General features: G+C 39.4%; 1 protein-coding gene across 1 annotated transcript in view; it reads left to right on the top strand.

Annotated features, from left to right (window-relative positions):
* The first annotated feature begins 17263 nt into the window (after positions 1 to 17263).
* The window catches only part of LOC106927399 (transmembrane protein 132D), a 40241-nt gene continuing 39097 nt past the window's right edge, over positions 17264 to 18407 (top strand). Inside the window, exon 1 of the mRNA XM_015002940.2 lies at positions 17264 to 17528. Coding sequence (XP_014858426.2) covers positions 17411 to 17528 — 118 coding nt within the window. The 5' untranslated portion in view covers positions 17264 to 17410. The remainder of the gene's footprint in view (positions 17529 to 18407) is intronic.

The following is an 18407-nucleotide window of genomic DNA, read 5'->3' as shown; positions in this document are numbered from 1 at the left end:
CAGCTGAATGGTTGTTGCAGCAGATACAAGGATTTCTCAAACATGCATGAATGCAAGGCAACATTGCCTTCATGCATTATAATATTAATATTATTACTTGATGCAAAGCTCAAAAAAGTTGATTTTACATAATACTGCCCCTTTAACATTTTCTGCAAAGCTGCTTTTAATCTATCTTTATTGCTTGCGTGTGAAAATAAAACAAAATAAAATACAAAAGTCTTAATGTGCTGGGGTATGGAATATTTTGCAAGTGTATATTCTACAAGGTACTGGCTAAAAGAGGCTGGATGCAAATTCATTTGACATTTTTCAGATTTTTATTCACAACACATTTTGCAAACCTTGCACTATTTTCTTTCAACTTCACAGATGTCATTGATGGGACATCGTTGATCACTTTGGTTATGTGACAAAAATGCAAAAGAATTAATGGCGTATGAATAGTTTTGCAAGCCACCGTATGCCATTCATTTCCTTGGGTAAACGACCAGAACACCCACACATCCCCCTCGCTTCCAGGAGGAGGCAGTCTCAGGTCAAACACGAAGCATGACACACACCTGCAGCAGTGCTGGACGTACAGGATTAATCGGCCCAAGCGTGGCCCCTAATGAAGAGGGAGCCAAGCGTAAAGAACACCACCAGCCCCTTTTCTGTCAACCTGAAAGTCCCTATTCTGCCCAAACCAAATTGAGCTGTTCGTGCACCGTCCATGTCCAAGTTTGCTGTCGGAATGAATCATGCTGAATTAGAGATGGGTACCTGTCAACTCCAGTGAACGCGCCACATCCTTCCTCCTGCTCTCTTTGGATGAAATGTTGTGGGTCTGTAAGTGGCCATCTGGCTCACACAGAGAGACTGAGCAAGTAACAGGCTTGCATGTGCAGGTAGATGAAGACAGAGTCCGTTTGCATTCTTCAGTTTACAGTAACGTGATAAAAACGTGGGATGGGCCATTGAATCCCCACGGAGGGCCATTAAAACAGTCACGCTGTAATAACTTAATTACAGAAAACAGGTGGTTGAGGATAGAGGTGAAATTTATCATCGAACTTTTTCTTGCTTTCCTTTTAAACTACATGCTGTGACATCTGTCAAGCCATGGCAAGAGCGGAGGCGTCAATATGTCCTTGCGTCTGTGCTGACGAGACAAAATCTTTGACACTAAACCCGGTGAACCCTGAGAGTTTGAGGCTAAATGTAATTAGAACGCAATCAAAGCAGGACGCCCCCGACAGTGTTATTTGTCCCCTTTATTCCCCCCCCGGTGGTTAGAGCCTTTTTTTAGTGTCTCTAGGAGTAGCTACAGTTACACAACATGAGCGATGGAGCGAGGGGCGATAATGTTAGGAGGGCTGGCTTTAAATCACACTCGTGCTCATCTCCTCTCCTCCTCTGCCTCACCTACGTGGCCGGGTGACTGATGAAGCAGCATGCGGTCCGGGCTGCGCCTTGTCTCCTGGGTCATCTATTGCCCCCGGAGTGATAAGTGGCCCTGTCCTGGTGCCTGCTGCAAATACAGTCAATCACACAGCGGAGCCACAATACAATAGCGGCGTGTGGAGGACAGCGGAGCAATAACAGAAGTCAAGGCGACATCTGTATCACCTGAGGTGACTACAGAATTTCTCCCTCTGTGGGTTAGACAAAGGACTTCTGCCTCTGCCGGAGTGGTAATAACTCTCACATAGTGTTTAAACTGCAGGCTTAGGAGGTGGGAAAAAAAGAAGTGGAGGACAATCAGTGTTGACCTCTGAGCTCATTTGACACCTGTTCATTGACTTCAGTGGCAAAGGTTGTCAAACAGAGCACTGCATTCAAATGTTTTTAAGAACTTAATGAGAAATTGTTTTGGGACACTAATCAGGTATAGATAACTAAATAGATAGATAGATTGATTGACCATCCACAGCTACAATGTAACATTTAATTAAGATATTTTGAGTTATATACACTGACCACACACTTTCCATTAAGCCATTTGGACAACCGGATGGATTTTGTATTTTTAGGGATTGACATGCCAAAATTCACCGATTAGGATCGCTGTGATGGGGAAAAAATAGTAAGGTAAATGTAGGCTCAAGGTCAATGCAATATTTCCTAATATTGCAGTTGGGAGTTTTAATTATAAGTTGGAGTCCTTATTGGTATATCAGAAGTGGCGGTGGCAGTGGGGTCAAAGACTCAATAATGCACATGGGAATTAAAGGCTGGCTGGTGGGATCTGAACCAACACACAACTACTACTACTATAACTACTGTAGTTCAAATTGCTGGAGAAGTTAATGCTGGTTCTCATTAACTTGAGAACCAGCAAAACAAAGTGGCAAAACAGAGTGTCGCAGTTTGTTGTGTCTGCATAGCTACTGCATAGAGATAGACCAGTCAGGGTTCCCCTGGTAATACCTGGTTCTCCACCAAACAATCCTACAGCAGGCCTAAAACCATAGAAAAGCATACAATTTACACATATATTTTTTGTTGACAGATTTCATTTTCTTGTCTATTTGAATCATTCTTTCTTTAAAAAGGTATATTATCAGATTACTAATTTAATTTAATACACATTTAGGTCCACCTAGGTATGCTTTTTAGAGAATGTTGCATGATATTTGAGGTCCTATTTCCCATAATTCTTTTTATAAAGCAAGAAATGGGACTTCTAAAAGATGAAGTTGTGTTGTTCCTAAAATAATCCATTTTAAGATTTCACACATGGCCTCCTGGCTGCACTTTGGACACCCCTGTATACAGCAAATAGTCCCAGAGCACTGTGAAAACTTTTTCTGTGTAAAAAAAAAATGTTCCAACATTAAGTTTTATAAAATTTTATTTCTAATATAAGGCGGAGGTGGCAAACCTCTCAAAGACTAACCCAGATGCACTTTGTGAAGTTAAATGGATAGAGCGTAGAAACTCTGCCAGAACTGCAGCTTTGATTCCCTCTGGGATTACCCTCACTAGAGACATGTTTACTCTTTGGCACTGTGAGATGCTCTTAAAAAAAGCATGCATTCAGGCATATTTCTTACCCACACACACACACACACACACACAGACAGAAAGAGAGAGATTAGGAGAAAATTAACATACTTTTTGTCCTATTAAACGTTTTGTATTGCAACACTAGATGGCAGCAGAGCTTTGCTCCTGCACCTCTGACTGATTGCATATTTAAACATTTACACATCTCACCTGATCATTTATATGACATAACCTGATTACACACAGAGTCATATCCACATGTTCACCTGCTGCTGGAGTGACATGTTGGCTGTCAAAAAAAAAAAAAAAAAAAACTCCTGATGTGCACGCCGTCATCCCTAGTAAGAAAAGGGGGTGGAGGGGGAAATCTAATAACATGGCTGAGTAGCTGCTCAGCCTGCATGTCTTGCTGTTGTGAGTTTGCATGAAAAGAAGTGTGCATAAATTAAAGCTGAGTGCACTGACATCCCTTCATTGGCCTTTTCCTTTAAAAAAAAAAAAAAGCCTGTGGAAATGGAAAATAAGTCTGACTTTTGGAACAGAATAATTCCGCTAATCCTTCAGACCTGATCACAGTTTGCCAGGTAATTCTTGGAACTTGGCACCCTATCTTTGAAAGGAAATTGGGCTTAAGATACGTAGTTCCTCTGGTCTTCAGAGTGACTCAAAGACTGCCAGCAGGGGAAGACTTGAAAGTTTGGATTTTAGTGTCTTTGCCTCTTTTGCTTCTGAGTTCAAACTAAAACAAACAGATTATCTTCATGTTAAAACAAAGTTTCTCTTGATCTGTGCTGTAAAAGCATAATTTCTATGTTTGATTTATATTAATTTTCATTTTCTACCATACTGACACAATTAAAGAATTGTTTATATTTGTATTTGTATATCAAATACAGAAGAGTAAATACAAATGCAAAGCCAATTAATGCTATATAAAAAAAGTAACCATGCCTTAAGGTGAATACTGGTTGTGCCGTTATTGCAGGTAAAAAAACAAAATCAATGTGGGAACTGGTGAAAAAGCATTCCTATAATTAGTAATACCCTTTAAAAAGGAAATTATCATTAACATTGTATGTGATAAATTGGATATTAAAAACTAAGCAGCATTAAGAAATAAAGAAAATAGATTATAGCACCTCAGAAGCTCAGTTAATCAGGCATATTTCTATAACTTAAGAATGCAGCAGCCATGATTTGGAGATTGGAACTGCACAAGAACACCTTGTAAAGCAAATTATAGTCTTCACTGCATGTAAAATATCAGTGGTTCGTTGCTTTGCAAATGTTCAGAATGACCTACTTTCTCTGTTGTTTCATTTCTAACTTTTCAGATTTCTTGGACGAACTGCCCTGAACTCAGTAACTTGATTATGACGGACAAGACTACCAAACAAAACAAGGCTTTTTGCCTAAAGTACTTCAATGACAGTCAACTTTGTTAAAGCGTCAGTAAATCTTTGGATTGAAACATAGAAAAATGCTTTTAATTTTAATTAAAACATTTTACATCTTTGGTCATCAAAATTAAGTAGGTTGCATGCTGGATGCATTGTTTGCTCTGTGACATCAATTAATGATGGCATGTTACAAAAATGGTCAATATGTTACTTCAACAACCATTATATGAATAATATTTGTAGTGTTGACGGACATATTTTTGTTGCCAGCTTCAGTCTTAACAGATTATAGATATTGTGATATATATGACATTGCACACAGTAATAGTGATACAAAATTTTCTGATTAGAGAGCAGATTTCATGCTTATATCAGATATTGCAATTGGTCCAGTTCCATTTTGTTTCATTATGTTGAATAATTAACACTTACTTTGACTAAAACAAATGCAAATCCATTTATCAAAGCTATATAAAAAAGTAACTATGCCTAACTATACAATATTAATGTTAATTTCCTTTTTATGCTTTATTATGCTTTGGTTGTTCTGGATCCTTCTGTAACCTCCTGAATGAGTCGACATTCTTGCTCTCTTGGAGTAATTTTGGTAGTCTGGTCACTTTTTGGCAAAGTCCCTAAGCCTTGCAAAAAGTATCAAATGTTACTCATATTTCTTCTGAAGGTTTAATGATTCTCTTGTGGAGTTTTCTGGAGCCTTAAAAAATGACTTTGGAACCCTTTCCAGACAAAAACAAATTGCTGAATTTCTTTGGATCAGGGCATGATTTGTTGTTTCTTGAAATCTTTTAGACTACTTCATGATGTCAGTCAGGTTCTATTAAAGTGATTCCTTGATTTAGTTTGCCTGGTGGTGGCTAGCAAAATTGAAACGGGCTTTAAGAAAAGTGATTAATTACAGTTAATTCAACAAGAAAGTAATTACTTTCTAAAAACGGCCACATCAGACGTTTGGGTAGCTTTTTTTCCCCACTGCAAATATTAAATAATTTCCTATTTACTCAGGTTGCTGTGTCCACTGAAATTTCTTTGTTGATTTGATTTTGGTACTAAGGGGCATGAAAACAGAAGAAAACTGTAAAGAGGCCAATAATTCCTTACAGTACTGTAAATAATCCACTGACCCTGAACAAATGCTGTGGGCTGCCCATGTTGTATTTGTGCATGCAGTGTTACAGTAAACACACTTTTTGACTCCGAGAGGCCGTCATGATTCATCCCATCATGACTGACTGCATCTCTGCGGTTAGAGGGTGCGCGGGGTGAGCTTATCATCCGTCTCCTCATTTCATGCCCTGTAGCAGACAGTCTTCAAACACCGATGTGGCCATCACTGACGCACCTTAATTGCTCCACGGGAAGCGTATAGGAAGAAGCAGCAAGCACACATCTAATCATCATATTAAGAGGAAGCTTCAGGTGAGATTCTCTCTCAAAAAAAAAAGTGTAACCTTTCTGGCTACAGCGTTTTCAGGATAAGGTGAGCCGGCTGCGATAGCCTATCCAATATCAGAAACTAATGAGGCAGAAAGAGGAGCCAGAGCAGACAGACACTATCATTTCAGCTCCATGCTTTTTCAGAAGATAAGCTTTGTCAGAGGTCAGATAGTGTGTGATAGTTTGACCAATTTCTAGAACCATTTCTGGCAGCGGCTTTCGATTTGATGGCAGCTCGGATTGTCGACTGTGGCGAACGAGCAGCAGGCGTCGTGCTTGCTCCTCACAGGGGAAATCTCTTTTGGGCTGCTCGGAGTTGAACCGCCGAGCGCTCTTACTCCTGGTGAGAAGATTGCTCTCATGTTTTATTGAACGCTGCCCCCGGCGCCTCTCATCCTTGACAATCTGATTCTATGAAGGCCCACCTCCTGACCTTAATGTGCGACCAATAGGGTGTTGCATTTCACTTGCGCTGACCCCTGAATCATCGTCATCAGCCTCATGGAACCTTTGGATAGCATTTATGGGCCGCCATCAGACTGGATTAATATATTTGCTTCCCTCCTGCTTTGTATCCGACTGTCCTTGCCCACGAATAACCCGGGTTATTATTACGTTTCTTGAATTCATTAGATCACACACAAGGCTAGATGGTATCCTATCCATCCCCTCTTACCTCTAAAGCGCTCATACTAGCTATAGACGTGGCCCTTGAAATTGAATATGTTGGAATATGTTTGAGTTTGAGTTGAGCTGGATTATAACTGGTCTCAAAACTTTGACTGAACTTGTCTACCTTTTAAAGCGATTTGGCCATAAGTCTAGTGTACTTTTAGCGAATGTGTTACATTTGGGTCAAGGCTTTTCATCTTGCCAGCCGCTGCCCGTCGGACCTCTGCAGCTGTCTGTCAAGCTGCATTTTAGAGGAGATTTAATCCACCGACGCTACCACGGAGCCAGTGATGCTGCCACATAAAACAAGCTAAGTCCTCTATTATCTGTTTTATCCCTCAACCTTTATGGAGTTTTAGAGAAGGAATAAGGAATCTATTTTCTGAGGTGTTCTTTAACTGATAAATCAAAGAAAATCTACTCTCCCCAATTTTTATGTAGAGGTCACACTTATGCGGGGGCTTCCCTGTTTTCATCTTCTCCAAACCATAAAAAAATGGAGTCATAAAACCTCTATAAAGCTACGTAATCTGGAGAGCTCAATAAGCAACAGGGTCATTTTTGTCATTGGATTTGAGGCGCAGGTAACTGGAAAGGACATTTATTAACAAATTTACTAATTTTGTGATTATTTTTTAAAACCATAAAGCACTAGGTTTGCACTTGTTAAAGAGTTAAATAATATACAATGACACTGTTAGTCAAAGCATCTACTTTTCTGATTAATGGACTGAAAAGTGGGTGAGATTGTTGTGCTAATTTGATTGCTTAACAAACTGGGACTCGTGTGTGTCTCTTGACAGTTACAAATGTGCTCAAAAATCACATGTGGGGTACCTCAGGGCTCCATTCTCAGGTTACTTTTATTCATTAACTGCATGCCACCCCCTCGAAGATTGAATACTACATCTGCTACCATACACACGACACATACACTCCAGTTTAAGAAAGGGTCAGACAGAAGTAATGAGATCAAGCCTTATCTGCACTCAGTAAGGAATAACTCTGCAGAGCATGCTAGACACTACAGTTTTATTAGAGTTATGAACTCTTAGTTACATTTCAAAAGCTAAATAAGGTCTATTTTTAAATGTGCCTTACTCATTGTCGGAACTGATTTCCTGAGAAGCTGCAGAATATATTGAGTCACAATTGTCAATGTTTGTGATGTTGCTACCACAAAGGGTTGGAAGTAATTTTTGGTAAGCTATATTATTGTATGTACCATGCATTCAAACTCTGCATAGTAATGACATATTTGGTGAGCTGGAGGGAATCTAACTTGATTCCTACAGTACGTACAGTATCTTTTTACTGGTCTTGATCTAAAGCTCACAGAGAATGCTGTTTATATTGGAAATATCAATATGAATATGATGAAAAATGGAGGACAGAGCCTCCATTTTTTCTCATTTTTGTAGGTTTTTCTCCATCACAACATTCAGCAATAGTACTGCAATCGTTGGATGTTTCCCTGACAATGTGCAGCCCTAGTTTCCTGTCAAAACAGAACAAAAATTAGTTTGTTCTATTTTCAGTACTGTAAATATTGTAGCAATGTCCATACAGCTCTCTGCACTAAAAGGGGGAAAAAAAGACAATCATACAGCTTTTCGTCTTCTAAATGGTTTCTGCCACCTTCCGGACTACCACTAGGAAAATGGATTACGTCACAGCAGTCCATAAATTAGAGCACAGACTCCACTGATTTTAAAATGTTTTTACATCTATTTTACACATAGCTTCTTGTTAGTCATCATGTTGACCTTTTAAGTCAGAGACCTACACATTCAGTGTTCCCAGGAACAAAACCATAAAAGAGGAAGCAGCATTTAGTTTCTGATGCAAACTACCTGAAAACCTGAATGAACAGAAATAGTTACCTCCTTCAAATCATGGCTGAAACATTATTTTCTAAAACATTTTTATCATGCTTTATATTTTACGCAGTACTTTTGATGTGATTCTTGTCTTTAATATATATTTGACTGTTTTCATGTTTTTTTTCTAAAAAAAAAACAAACAAAACTTTAGGAATTACCTTGTGCATGAATGGTGCTGGACACATAAACTTGCCTTGCCTCACACAGTGTGTGTGACAGTGTAGTCCCGATCAATGTTAACACACATATTTATCTTGTCTTTCAGCATAATTCTGCCTGTTAATATGCTCACACTGGCTAATTAACCCTAATTATCACACAGAAAACAACTCAGGCTAATGAGAATGTGTTTGTTTCTATTTTTTTCTTATCTGAAAAGGCATGAAAAATTCAAATGAATCCACCGAGACTGATAAATGGGAAAGATTTGAGTATTGATGAATAATTCATTGTGTTAATTTTATTTTATTTTTTTGTAAACGTAAACAAAAGTTAAAACAGTATCACTCCTGCTTTGGTCAAACTTTGGATGACTGTTTCCTGAATATATCGTAACACTTCATACCGCAATCTCTGATTCTTACTTTTTTTTTCTTTTTTTCTTTTTTTTTTTTTTTACATTTCCTTAGAGGAAATGATTGATCTGTTTAATAAAACAATTTTTTGCTTTGCACAAAATGATTCTTGTACAAAAGATATATTTATATACGAATATGAAAATCACTTGAGAAACTTTTCCTCTGGCTATAAAAAGAAATAACCCTTTAGATGTCACATTTAATTCTTTTCAATGATTATTGTTCACTCTCTTCTGGAAGAATCGTCAATGATTTGTGTCTTTGAAATGTCTGCGCCGTTTCATCGGACAAATAAGGAAACCCTAGAAGGAAGAAACATTTGGATCCTTGAGAGAAAAGTGCCTTTGACTGAGCAACTAAACATCTGTCTTAGGGGTTTTCTGCTAGTCTCAAGAAGCAGCTCCCCACAGGGGAGGTGGCATAACATTTTTTTCCTCTGCTGAACGAGCCTTTTGCTGCTTTGCTTTCACTTAACCACTGTTTGAAGGATGAACAGAAACACGAAAATGGGCTGAGAAAGTTTGATGACACTTCCAGGCAGTTGGGCATTTATGCAAAATGCATGTTTCTCAACGCAATCAATGTTATTTCTTCACTCAAACAGTGAAACGACTCCAAATTGCATGCCGATGTGTTGCCGTCGCCCCGATACAGCTATCTGCTTGTGAGATGCAAGACAGAAAACGGAGAAACTTATTTATCCCTGAAGGGATTTTTATATGATTTGTTGTAATTTTTTCGGAAGTTGTCGTGCATATTTCTGTGTTTTTACTACTGGCTCTGGAACTAATTGCCCCCTTGGGGATGATAAAGATTCTTAAGCGTGAACTGAAGTCAACATATAGTGCCTTGCGAAGATAAAATATTTATGTGAAAATCTGAAAAGTGGGACGTCTCTATTCGGTCTCCATTACTTTGATATCCCCCCCCAAAAAATTCTAAATTGTGCGCAGTGTTCACAAATTCAATGTCTCTGTGAAGGTTTTTTAATTTTATTAGTCTGTTCAAAATATAAACATCTTAAAGTGCTTCACAATAAACCAACAGCCCAAGAGTCAACAATACATACAAAGCAGTAATTAGTGGAAAAGCAGATAAAAATATATGATTTTAGCAAGGTTTAAAAAAAAATCCAGAGTCCAAAGGAAGTCAGTTCCAGAAGCATTGATTATTCAAACAATCCAATTGAGGCTTGATTGTGTGCTAGAGGTAAGTCTATAAATAAACAGTAAATGCTTATAATGTTATTAGAAATACTTCTCAGAGAAGTGACTTTAATAGACCAGCGCTTAGCTGATCTCTGGATTGACCTCAAGTAACAGGAAAATGATGAAGATGAGCAACAGGTGTGGCGATGCCTTCAGAGAGAACACTGGCTCCCCCTACAGGACAGAAATGATCTAGGCGCCGTCTCCTACCTGATCCTCGCAGTATCTGAATTTCCACTGAGCTCAAGCCACAGCATGAAAACGAGGACTTCAAACCTGTCAAAGCCTGGCTACCAACAGGCAACAGTTATAAAGAAATGAAGTGGCCAAAAGGCTCATTGTAACTCTCTCACCACTAAGTGTGGAGCGAAAGTAACAGCTTGAGCCACACCATGTCCACTGTGGCAGCAACATGCTGCAGGGATTTTCTTTACCAGGGAAGCTTTCCACTTAATGGGATAGTAAATGCAGGTCAAGACTGGAGGGAAATAATGTTATCTAGCAGTAAAGCTATGCTAAGCTCACACCTAGACTTACAGTGGAATAGTTTAGTGCAAAGCTGTGTGTCGCACATCACATTGTGTGGAAATGTGAGTCTGGCAAAATTTGACCAATTTAAAAATGGAAACCAATCGTCTTGTTCCTTCAACATCACAATTGTGCACCATTTCATGTTGGTATAACACACCCCAACCTAATAAAATATATCTACATTTGTTCTTGCAATATATGGTATGTGAAAAGATTAAGGTTGAAATGTAGCAAAATGAGAAAAAAAGAATTGAGCTGAGGATACTCTCCGGACGCGCAAGTTTTTCTAAACAATTTGTAAGAAATTCTGTAATTCGTCGAGGCATTCAAACCTCAATACAATCATGAATGAGCATCAAATTTCAAGCCGTCAGTTGAGTAACCCTGTATGCATGCTTGTATACCCAGATGAGAGTGTGGCTTTCGCTGGCACTGCAAAAGTTCGTCCTGCCCACACTGGTGTTCCCGACTTCTCTGTTGTGGTTGTGCTGGGATTACGCCGGGGGATTAGCAGGGTACTGGCAGCGCCCATCAATGGGACATAAATGACAGTTCCCATCATGCACTCTCTCCCCTCCTCTTCTCCAACCTCCCTTCGCCACTTCGCAAACTTAAAGCGCCACAAACAGCAGATTACATGAGCTCAACTGCAGAGGAAGAAGTCAAACATCTCGCAGTGGAGATTAGGCTAAACAAACTTGTCTTCCTCTGCTTAGCACCATTCAGCCCGTACACAGAGAGCCGTCTCTCATGTCCCAGTTTGGACGAGATTAGGAAACTGCAGGCGGCTCTGTCCTGCTTCAAAATGAGTGAAAAACAAGTATTATAAATTTTTAAAAAAGTATCACAATTTCCACCCCATATTACTGTCAGTTTTGATATATATGTATTTTTTTAGGAAAATGATGCATACTAATACCTAGCACAAACATCCAGAGATCAGAATCACTTGTGTTGACAAACTCAACGCATGTTTTGGTGTAGTTCTTGGTAAAATTGGTCCAGGGCTTAGTTTACATGCTTCCAGGACCTCGGGCAATAACAAGAGATCAAGCTTTTATGTATGTTTGAACCATCTGTGCCCTTGTTTGTTCAGGTCTTTGCTCTGAACCTTTTAAATTTTCCATACTTGGTATTAATGTTTGGCGAAAAGCAGCTTCCAGCTCAGACTCTGTGCCAGAATTTAATGTATGGGATAAAAAAATATAATAAAAATACATAAAATATCTTCAATTTCCCTTCCAAATTTCACACATTGAAAAATGATTTTGTATCTTATGCAATAAAGTCAACCACATGTCAGAAAAATATTTTTTTTTCTCTGATATATCCAGTTTTATTTGGAGTTAAATGTCATGGAAAAATATGCATTTCATCATTACAGCTGGATATTTGGGGCAGAATCAAAAATTTACTTTTTATTTTTTTGAAAGATAAAAAGACCAGATCATTTTCGCCGGCTTGCAGATCAACACATGGATGCTTGCAGGTCCCTTTAACTCGCTACCATGTTGTGCAGAGGTTTTGCAGTGTGCAGTATATGCATGTACGTAGTCAAAGGCTTCATAATCTCATCCTTTCTGGTTCCTTCCATCAAAACCTTGATGTACAATCAAGCTACATCAGCAAGAGAAAAAACAAATCAGAGTTTGTTTTTAATTAACGAGTGACCATTTCTTGATAATAAAATCCTTTATCCGAATCAAAATAAGTGTTACAAGTGTTAAAACTCAACATGATGTCAGTCGGTTTAATTAAACAACCACAGCTAATCTGATTTGAAAAGGTGTTAATATATCTGGTGAGAAATACGAGACGTTAGTATTTGTTAGCTCAAAATAGCTCTGAGTCTACAGCCGTCAAAACAGCAGAAGTTGTGTAGGAGCTAACTTTTATATCACAACTTCTTTTCAAATATTTTAACATGACCCCTCCACCCACACAGGAAGCGTTGGAATAAATGTGTTATTTATTCTTGTTTGATCATCCATATTTCAGGAGACATTTCCTAAGGAGGAAATTGTAATTTTCAAGGAGTTAAAGTCTCTCCCTAGCAAAGTTCTTACTCACCACATCTTCCTCTGCTGCTGTATTGGCCATCTCATGATAATGCTAATGTTAAGGGTAACAAACAAGAATTTCCCTAAAATTAAGAGAGTTTGACTGGTCAGTCTTTCTTTACATATTCTAGGCTTAGTTCAATAAAAGCCTTTACTTAAAAGTTTTTGGGTGTTTGTGGTTCTACTTTCTGTTATATCAAATTAAAGCAAGAACAGTAAATCATGGCTACAAAAGGACAAAAAAGAAAAAGTGTTGGAAAAAAGATTTTCTGTTCCGAGAGCATTTTAATTTGTAATTAAACATTTAGTTCAGAAAAATTGTAAAAACTGCCCATTCTTGGACTGGATCCAGGAGCCTCATGTGGCCCCCGGGGGCCACACTTAGGAATCCACTTCAACATGCAGAAAAAGAACAAAAAGAGGGAAATGAAAGTCCTCTCACTCTCACATTTTCTTAGTCTAGGACTAAGGAAATGCCAAATGGGTGACAGTTGAAAACCTTTTCAGTTTTATTACTGAAAACAATTGAAGCAGGTGCATAAATTCTTATGTTAGAAAATACACAGTATTTTTTCATTTATTGTTAATAAAACACTTCAAAGCGCTTGCGAGTTAATTCTCTGCTGAATTTATGTACCAGCTCAGTTAAGTAGAGGTACATTTACACCGCAAACAGCATCAGTTTATTTTGCCTTTATCTATTTTTAAGTACTTTTTTTTTTTTACTCTTCTGACATTTGTTGCATAAATATGACACAGCATTATCATTTCTGTTGTACAGTACCTTCTAAACCGGACCTCAGAAGTTCACTCTTGTTGTTACACGACTCCAAATGCGGCGCCAGCTCCAAGTCTGTCAACCGCTGTAAAAACATCACTGCTGCCTGACTGGGTATGTGGTGGTCGCTCCAGCATGAACGACAATAAACCTTCCTCTATTTCGCCTTTGTGAAAAATGCTTTTCAGATGAACAACAGTTTCCAAGTTACAATCACAAACCGAAGGACAAACAGACCTTCAACTGATGATTTAACTTTTTTTCCCCAAACATGCTGCAAAACTTCTGAAAATTAAGCCATGTGTATACTAATACAAACACTGACATTTGGAGAAATCCATCCTCTCGGGGCAAACGTTGACACCACAGTCATGTTCCTGAAGGAAACGTGAAGCTTCCTGTAGCGGTTTCACTTTGTCTTCTGTTTTGATAACGTCACGTAAATTCAAGGTTACTAGTTCAGGAGAAGAAAAGTAAGAAAAAAAATCCTGATTAGAAGGTAAATAGTCATTTCTTCAATTACAAATGAGCTGATTTATGTCCTCATAGAACAGAAATCGTAGCACCGAGCAGGTGTGGAGGACCTCAGAGAAACAGTGAAGACGTGCTTGAGGAGGAGACAGAGACGCACACACAAGCTAGTCAGCATTTTGTTCCTCTCAATGTCATTCTGAGGCTATGCAAATTTAAGATAATCTTTTCGCTGGGTTTGAAACGAAAATGAGACTGGAAACATTAAAGCGTTTGTGGAAGCGCGTGTGGCTAAATGCTCCTCGGCAGAAGTTACCTCGATCTGTCACACAGAAGGATGATGTACACTGAAAACACATTCCCTCCCTCCTGGCACTCGCATTTATCTCTCGGTTTATGACCACTCTTCCCCCCACGCTCGCACATTTCTGCCGTGACATCCATCTATTTCAGCATCCTGACTCGCATATCCGGGGGCCCGTCTTGTCTCGCCGTCCTTAAGATGTTCAGGACGCATCTGTGATAGATTTAACCATATGCTTTCTCTTCATTTGGAAGCGGAGAGTGACAAGGCGAAGGTCAGCAGTATCTTTTTTTTTTCTTTCCTTTTTCTTTTGTCCTGTAAAATGACGTGTGGGCGGGGAGGACGGTTGGTAAGTTTTGAGAAGAATTTGTTTTTGTGTGTAGCATTAAGTAATGTAAAAAGAGCATTAATGTGACTTTTTAAGATAAGCCAATAAATCAACCATCCGGCTGCCACAGCTCTGCATCCAGATTTGAAAGTTTAAGTGCAGCACCAAAGTGTATATACCTCTTGAATACTTTTACATAATTCCCTAAAATTGTGTGGCTGTAATGTGACAAAACGTTGAAAAAAAAGAAATAAATATTTTTAAAAGGCACTCCGTTTCCTCCTGCGTCACTGTTTCTTTTTTTTCATTTTTTTGGTTCTAACCCTCCTTCAGAGTACAGCTCACAGTGCAGTTGCATTTACCTGTGTGTGAGGAGCAGGTAAATAGCAGAGGATCTAAATCATCCCACGGCGGCGCCGCAGCGCATGGAGCAACCCCAGCACACAGATGCTTCTGCTTATCACTGCGCTGCAGTGATGGAGAAGCTCAAATGTGCTCTCAGCTGTAGCTCATGGCAGCCTGCGCCCGTCTCCAGATAACTCTGAGCTGCTAGTTATGAGCTCTGTTCATTGATATGTTGCCTAATCCTCTTTATTTGTTTTAAAAAAAAAGCCCCAGTGCATTTGCAGCAACAAGTCTGTGAGCCTCACACAAGAGTGCAAGCGACTAACTTATAACTGTTAGTTGCTGATACCAGTCAGAGCATGCACCATGTTCAACCACTGAGGTAAAGGTGTTTTATTCCCCTCCTTCTGAAACATGCATTTCCCCATCCTAACCCAAACAGGTGCGTATCGAAAATGTCTGATAAGTTTAAATTCTGCTCATCAAATGAGCCCATATAATGGAGGAATCTCGTTCCTCATCTTTTGCTGTAACTAAAAGTTGTTCACACGTGTCATGTAAAATCCTCTTCACCATTAGAGGGCACTAAAAATCCACATGTAGCTTTCACACATTTCCTGCCCTTCAGAGAAACTATTAGGTTTTTTTTTTCTTCAAGAAAATCCTGTGAAAGGTTTTAAGATAAGAGACTTATTATTAGTTTGTTATTTTCTTAAAGAGAAGTGGCAATAATAATGACAAATTCCCAAATGAACAGTACAGAAATATGAGTCATATTTTTTCCAAAGATTGGCAAAAACTGCATCGCTTTGAATAGCAACATTAATTTGATTATTTTTGGTGATATGAATCAGCTTTGTGATTGTTAGGAAATATTTAAGAGTTAGATTAAGTGGGCCAATCCAACAAGAGATGAATGACTGTTTATTTTTTCAAAGTAAGTTTTAATCCTCAAAAATGGAAGAAAACCGGGTTTCTGCTCTAGGTAGTGGATCCTCTGCAAAATATCGTTGATTAACTCTCCAAGTACCAATACACCAAAACTAAACTGATTTGTTATGATTACTAAAACTTTATTCTTGCTAAAGAACTTTGGAAAATGTTGCTGTTGTGCGCCCTTACAGAGTCAGTGTAAGGTTTAATGGACACTGAAGCAGAATATGATTTGGAGTTCCACTTTCATCACCCGCCAGTCACCACAGCAGCACTAATATCTTGTATGTTCTTTTGCATATTGCTTACAGAGCACAGTCTATTCTACACTGACACTGGTGTCCATCAGTTTTGGTAGAGTTAGGATGGACTCATTGGTCAGGATGCAGTCAGTCAGAGTAAATCAACAAAAATTAGCCGCCATTTATACATCTTGACATTTGTGCATGACAACTGTCTCAAGCAGCAGAAACACGATGGGAGTCACGAGAGTCTGGTCTAATAAATGAATAAAAACAAATTCATCATATAACTGTGCACAACATTTCAGCATTTTTACGGCCATTTATCTCCAAGTTATTTATGAAAGTTAAAAACAAATACGTGAATATGAAGAAGAATTAGGCAGATGGGGGAAATTTGGAGTTTTTAGGCTTTTAGCCTTGGCTTTCCTGTGTCTGATGACATTATGGTGTTTGTAGATGAGCTGGGATGGTTAGGAGTAGATGAGTGCCACCCAAATATGGTTCCCTGTGAAAGAAGACAAAACAAATATGTTGCAACTCGTCACAGCTTGATGACTAACTAATGAATATTAATTTATGAATATTCATTTTCTCTTAAATTAATATTCATAAGAAGCGGGCAAATTTATATTAGTTCCCCCCACCACCACCCATCAAACCCCTGCTACACCCCACACCTCAGGCGCCACAAATAGTGACGTCGACGTGATTAACCATCATCAGACATTCAAAGTCGAGAAGCAACGGTTGATCAAGTCTCCCATCATCAGATTAAAATCCCGTGCAGGGTTAATCTGCACGTTGCCTCCTGAGAGGATGAGCAGTGACACATGATGACTTTAGTGCTCTGAAAGGGTTGAGCACAAGACAGCCCGCGATCTGCGTTGAGCTCCGCAGAGTCCCGTGAGCGGCGGGACACCGGGAGTCAAAAACTGATCACCACGGATCTTTCCCTCCGCCGCGCGCTCGCTTCGCTTGCATCCAGCATTCCCCCCTCCTCCTCCTCCTCCCCCACAACCCACCCGCCAAAGTCTCTCCGGGCTCGTTACGCACGGCTTTTACGCACAGTCCATGAGCGGAACTCCGCGTTTTCACCGACGCGCGCGGACCACGCTACAACTTCCCACTCCCACAGGTGTGATGGTGTCGAGCCAGCGAACTGAAGGGATGAGCGAGCCGGTCCGCTCCGCGTTCTGCTGAAAGGGAAAAGTCCAACCAGCACGGAACGATGGAAAGTAGTTGCCTGCAACCGCGAGCCGTGCCGCGTGCCAAAATGAGCTTTAAGCGGCAAAGCTGGATGATCCTATTGTTGGTGTTTGCAACTATATCAGCGGTACTCACACAAGGTAAGCGAGCGGAGAGTGACCATATGCTGCATTTTAGCCATTTTTAATATTAAGCGAGCGATATGTCCCAGTGCGGAGAAAGTCTTTTGGAGCATCTTGGGACAGTGCTTAATGGTAATAAAGAAAAAAGGAAAACCAAAAACGAAGATACTTGATATCTCCGTTGCATGTCTCTTGTTAGAGGGCTGGCTCCCTCTCTGTTAAATCATGACTAAAGCAGCTTTCTCTAAAGGTCTGAATAATAAATAAACGTCCCCCATTTACAGCACAAACTTTCATCTCGCTTTTCAGTAATACAGCGTTGCAGCAATGCTAAACTGAGCATAATTACGTGTCTCACTTGCGGCAAAGAATTGTCACAGTAGTGAGGAGTGAATTAAATATTTAGGATGAAATCAGCGAGGAGTATAAAGACTTGATGGTGTATAAAAATTTGAACCGTGCCTTCATAGGCTCGGTACATTGTCTCTGCTTTGATGTCAGCCAGGCACCCTTTTTTAACACACTCAGTGAAGCAAGCACAGAGAAATAAATTTATATCCTCAACTTAATCAAGAAAAAAAAAATGGAGTATAAAAAAAAAAAGCAAAGGCAATATATGTGAAGCGTGGAAAGTGCTTCTCAGATGGCCATTTCCAGGGAGTGCAGGCAGACTGACTTTTAATAGGATGACAAAAGCTGAGAAATTGGGATAAATCAGATTTTTCAAAGCAGCTTTAAGAGTTTCATTGGAAATAACAATCCCAACCAATCACTATGCAAGCTTAAGCCTCCCTCAATCTATCTGCCTTTTCTCTCTCCCTCTCTTCTCTTATCCTTCCATGACTCCTCACATGCCACAAGATCTCTACATGTTTCAACATTGTCATGCATTTGTCA

Source organism: Poecilia mexicana, unplaced genomic scaffold (genome assembly GCF_051168715.1).
Source record: "Poecilia mexicana isolate PSO_F unplaced genomic scaffold, ASM5116871v1 scaffold_9, whole genome shotgun sequence".
In the NCBI taxonomy this organism is placed as follows: domain Eukaryota; kingdom Metazoa; phylum Chordata; class Actinopteri; order Cyprinodontiformes; family Poeciliidae; genus Poecilia; species Poecilia mexicana.
The sequence above is the reverse complement of the archived record's forward strand: the minus strand, read 5'-3'. Positions and strand labels throughout refer to the sequence as shown.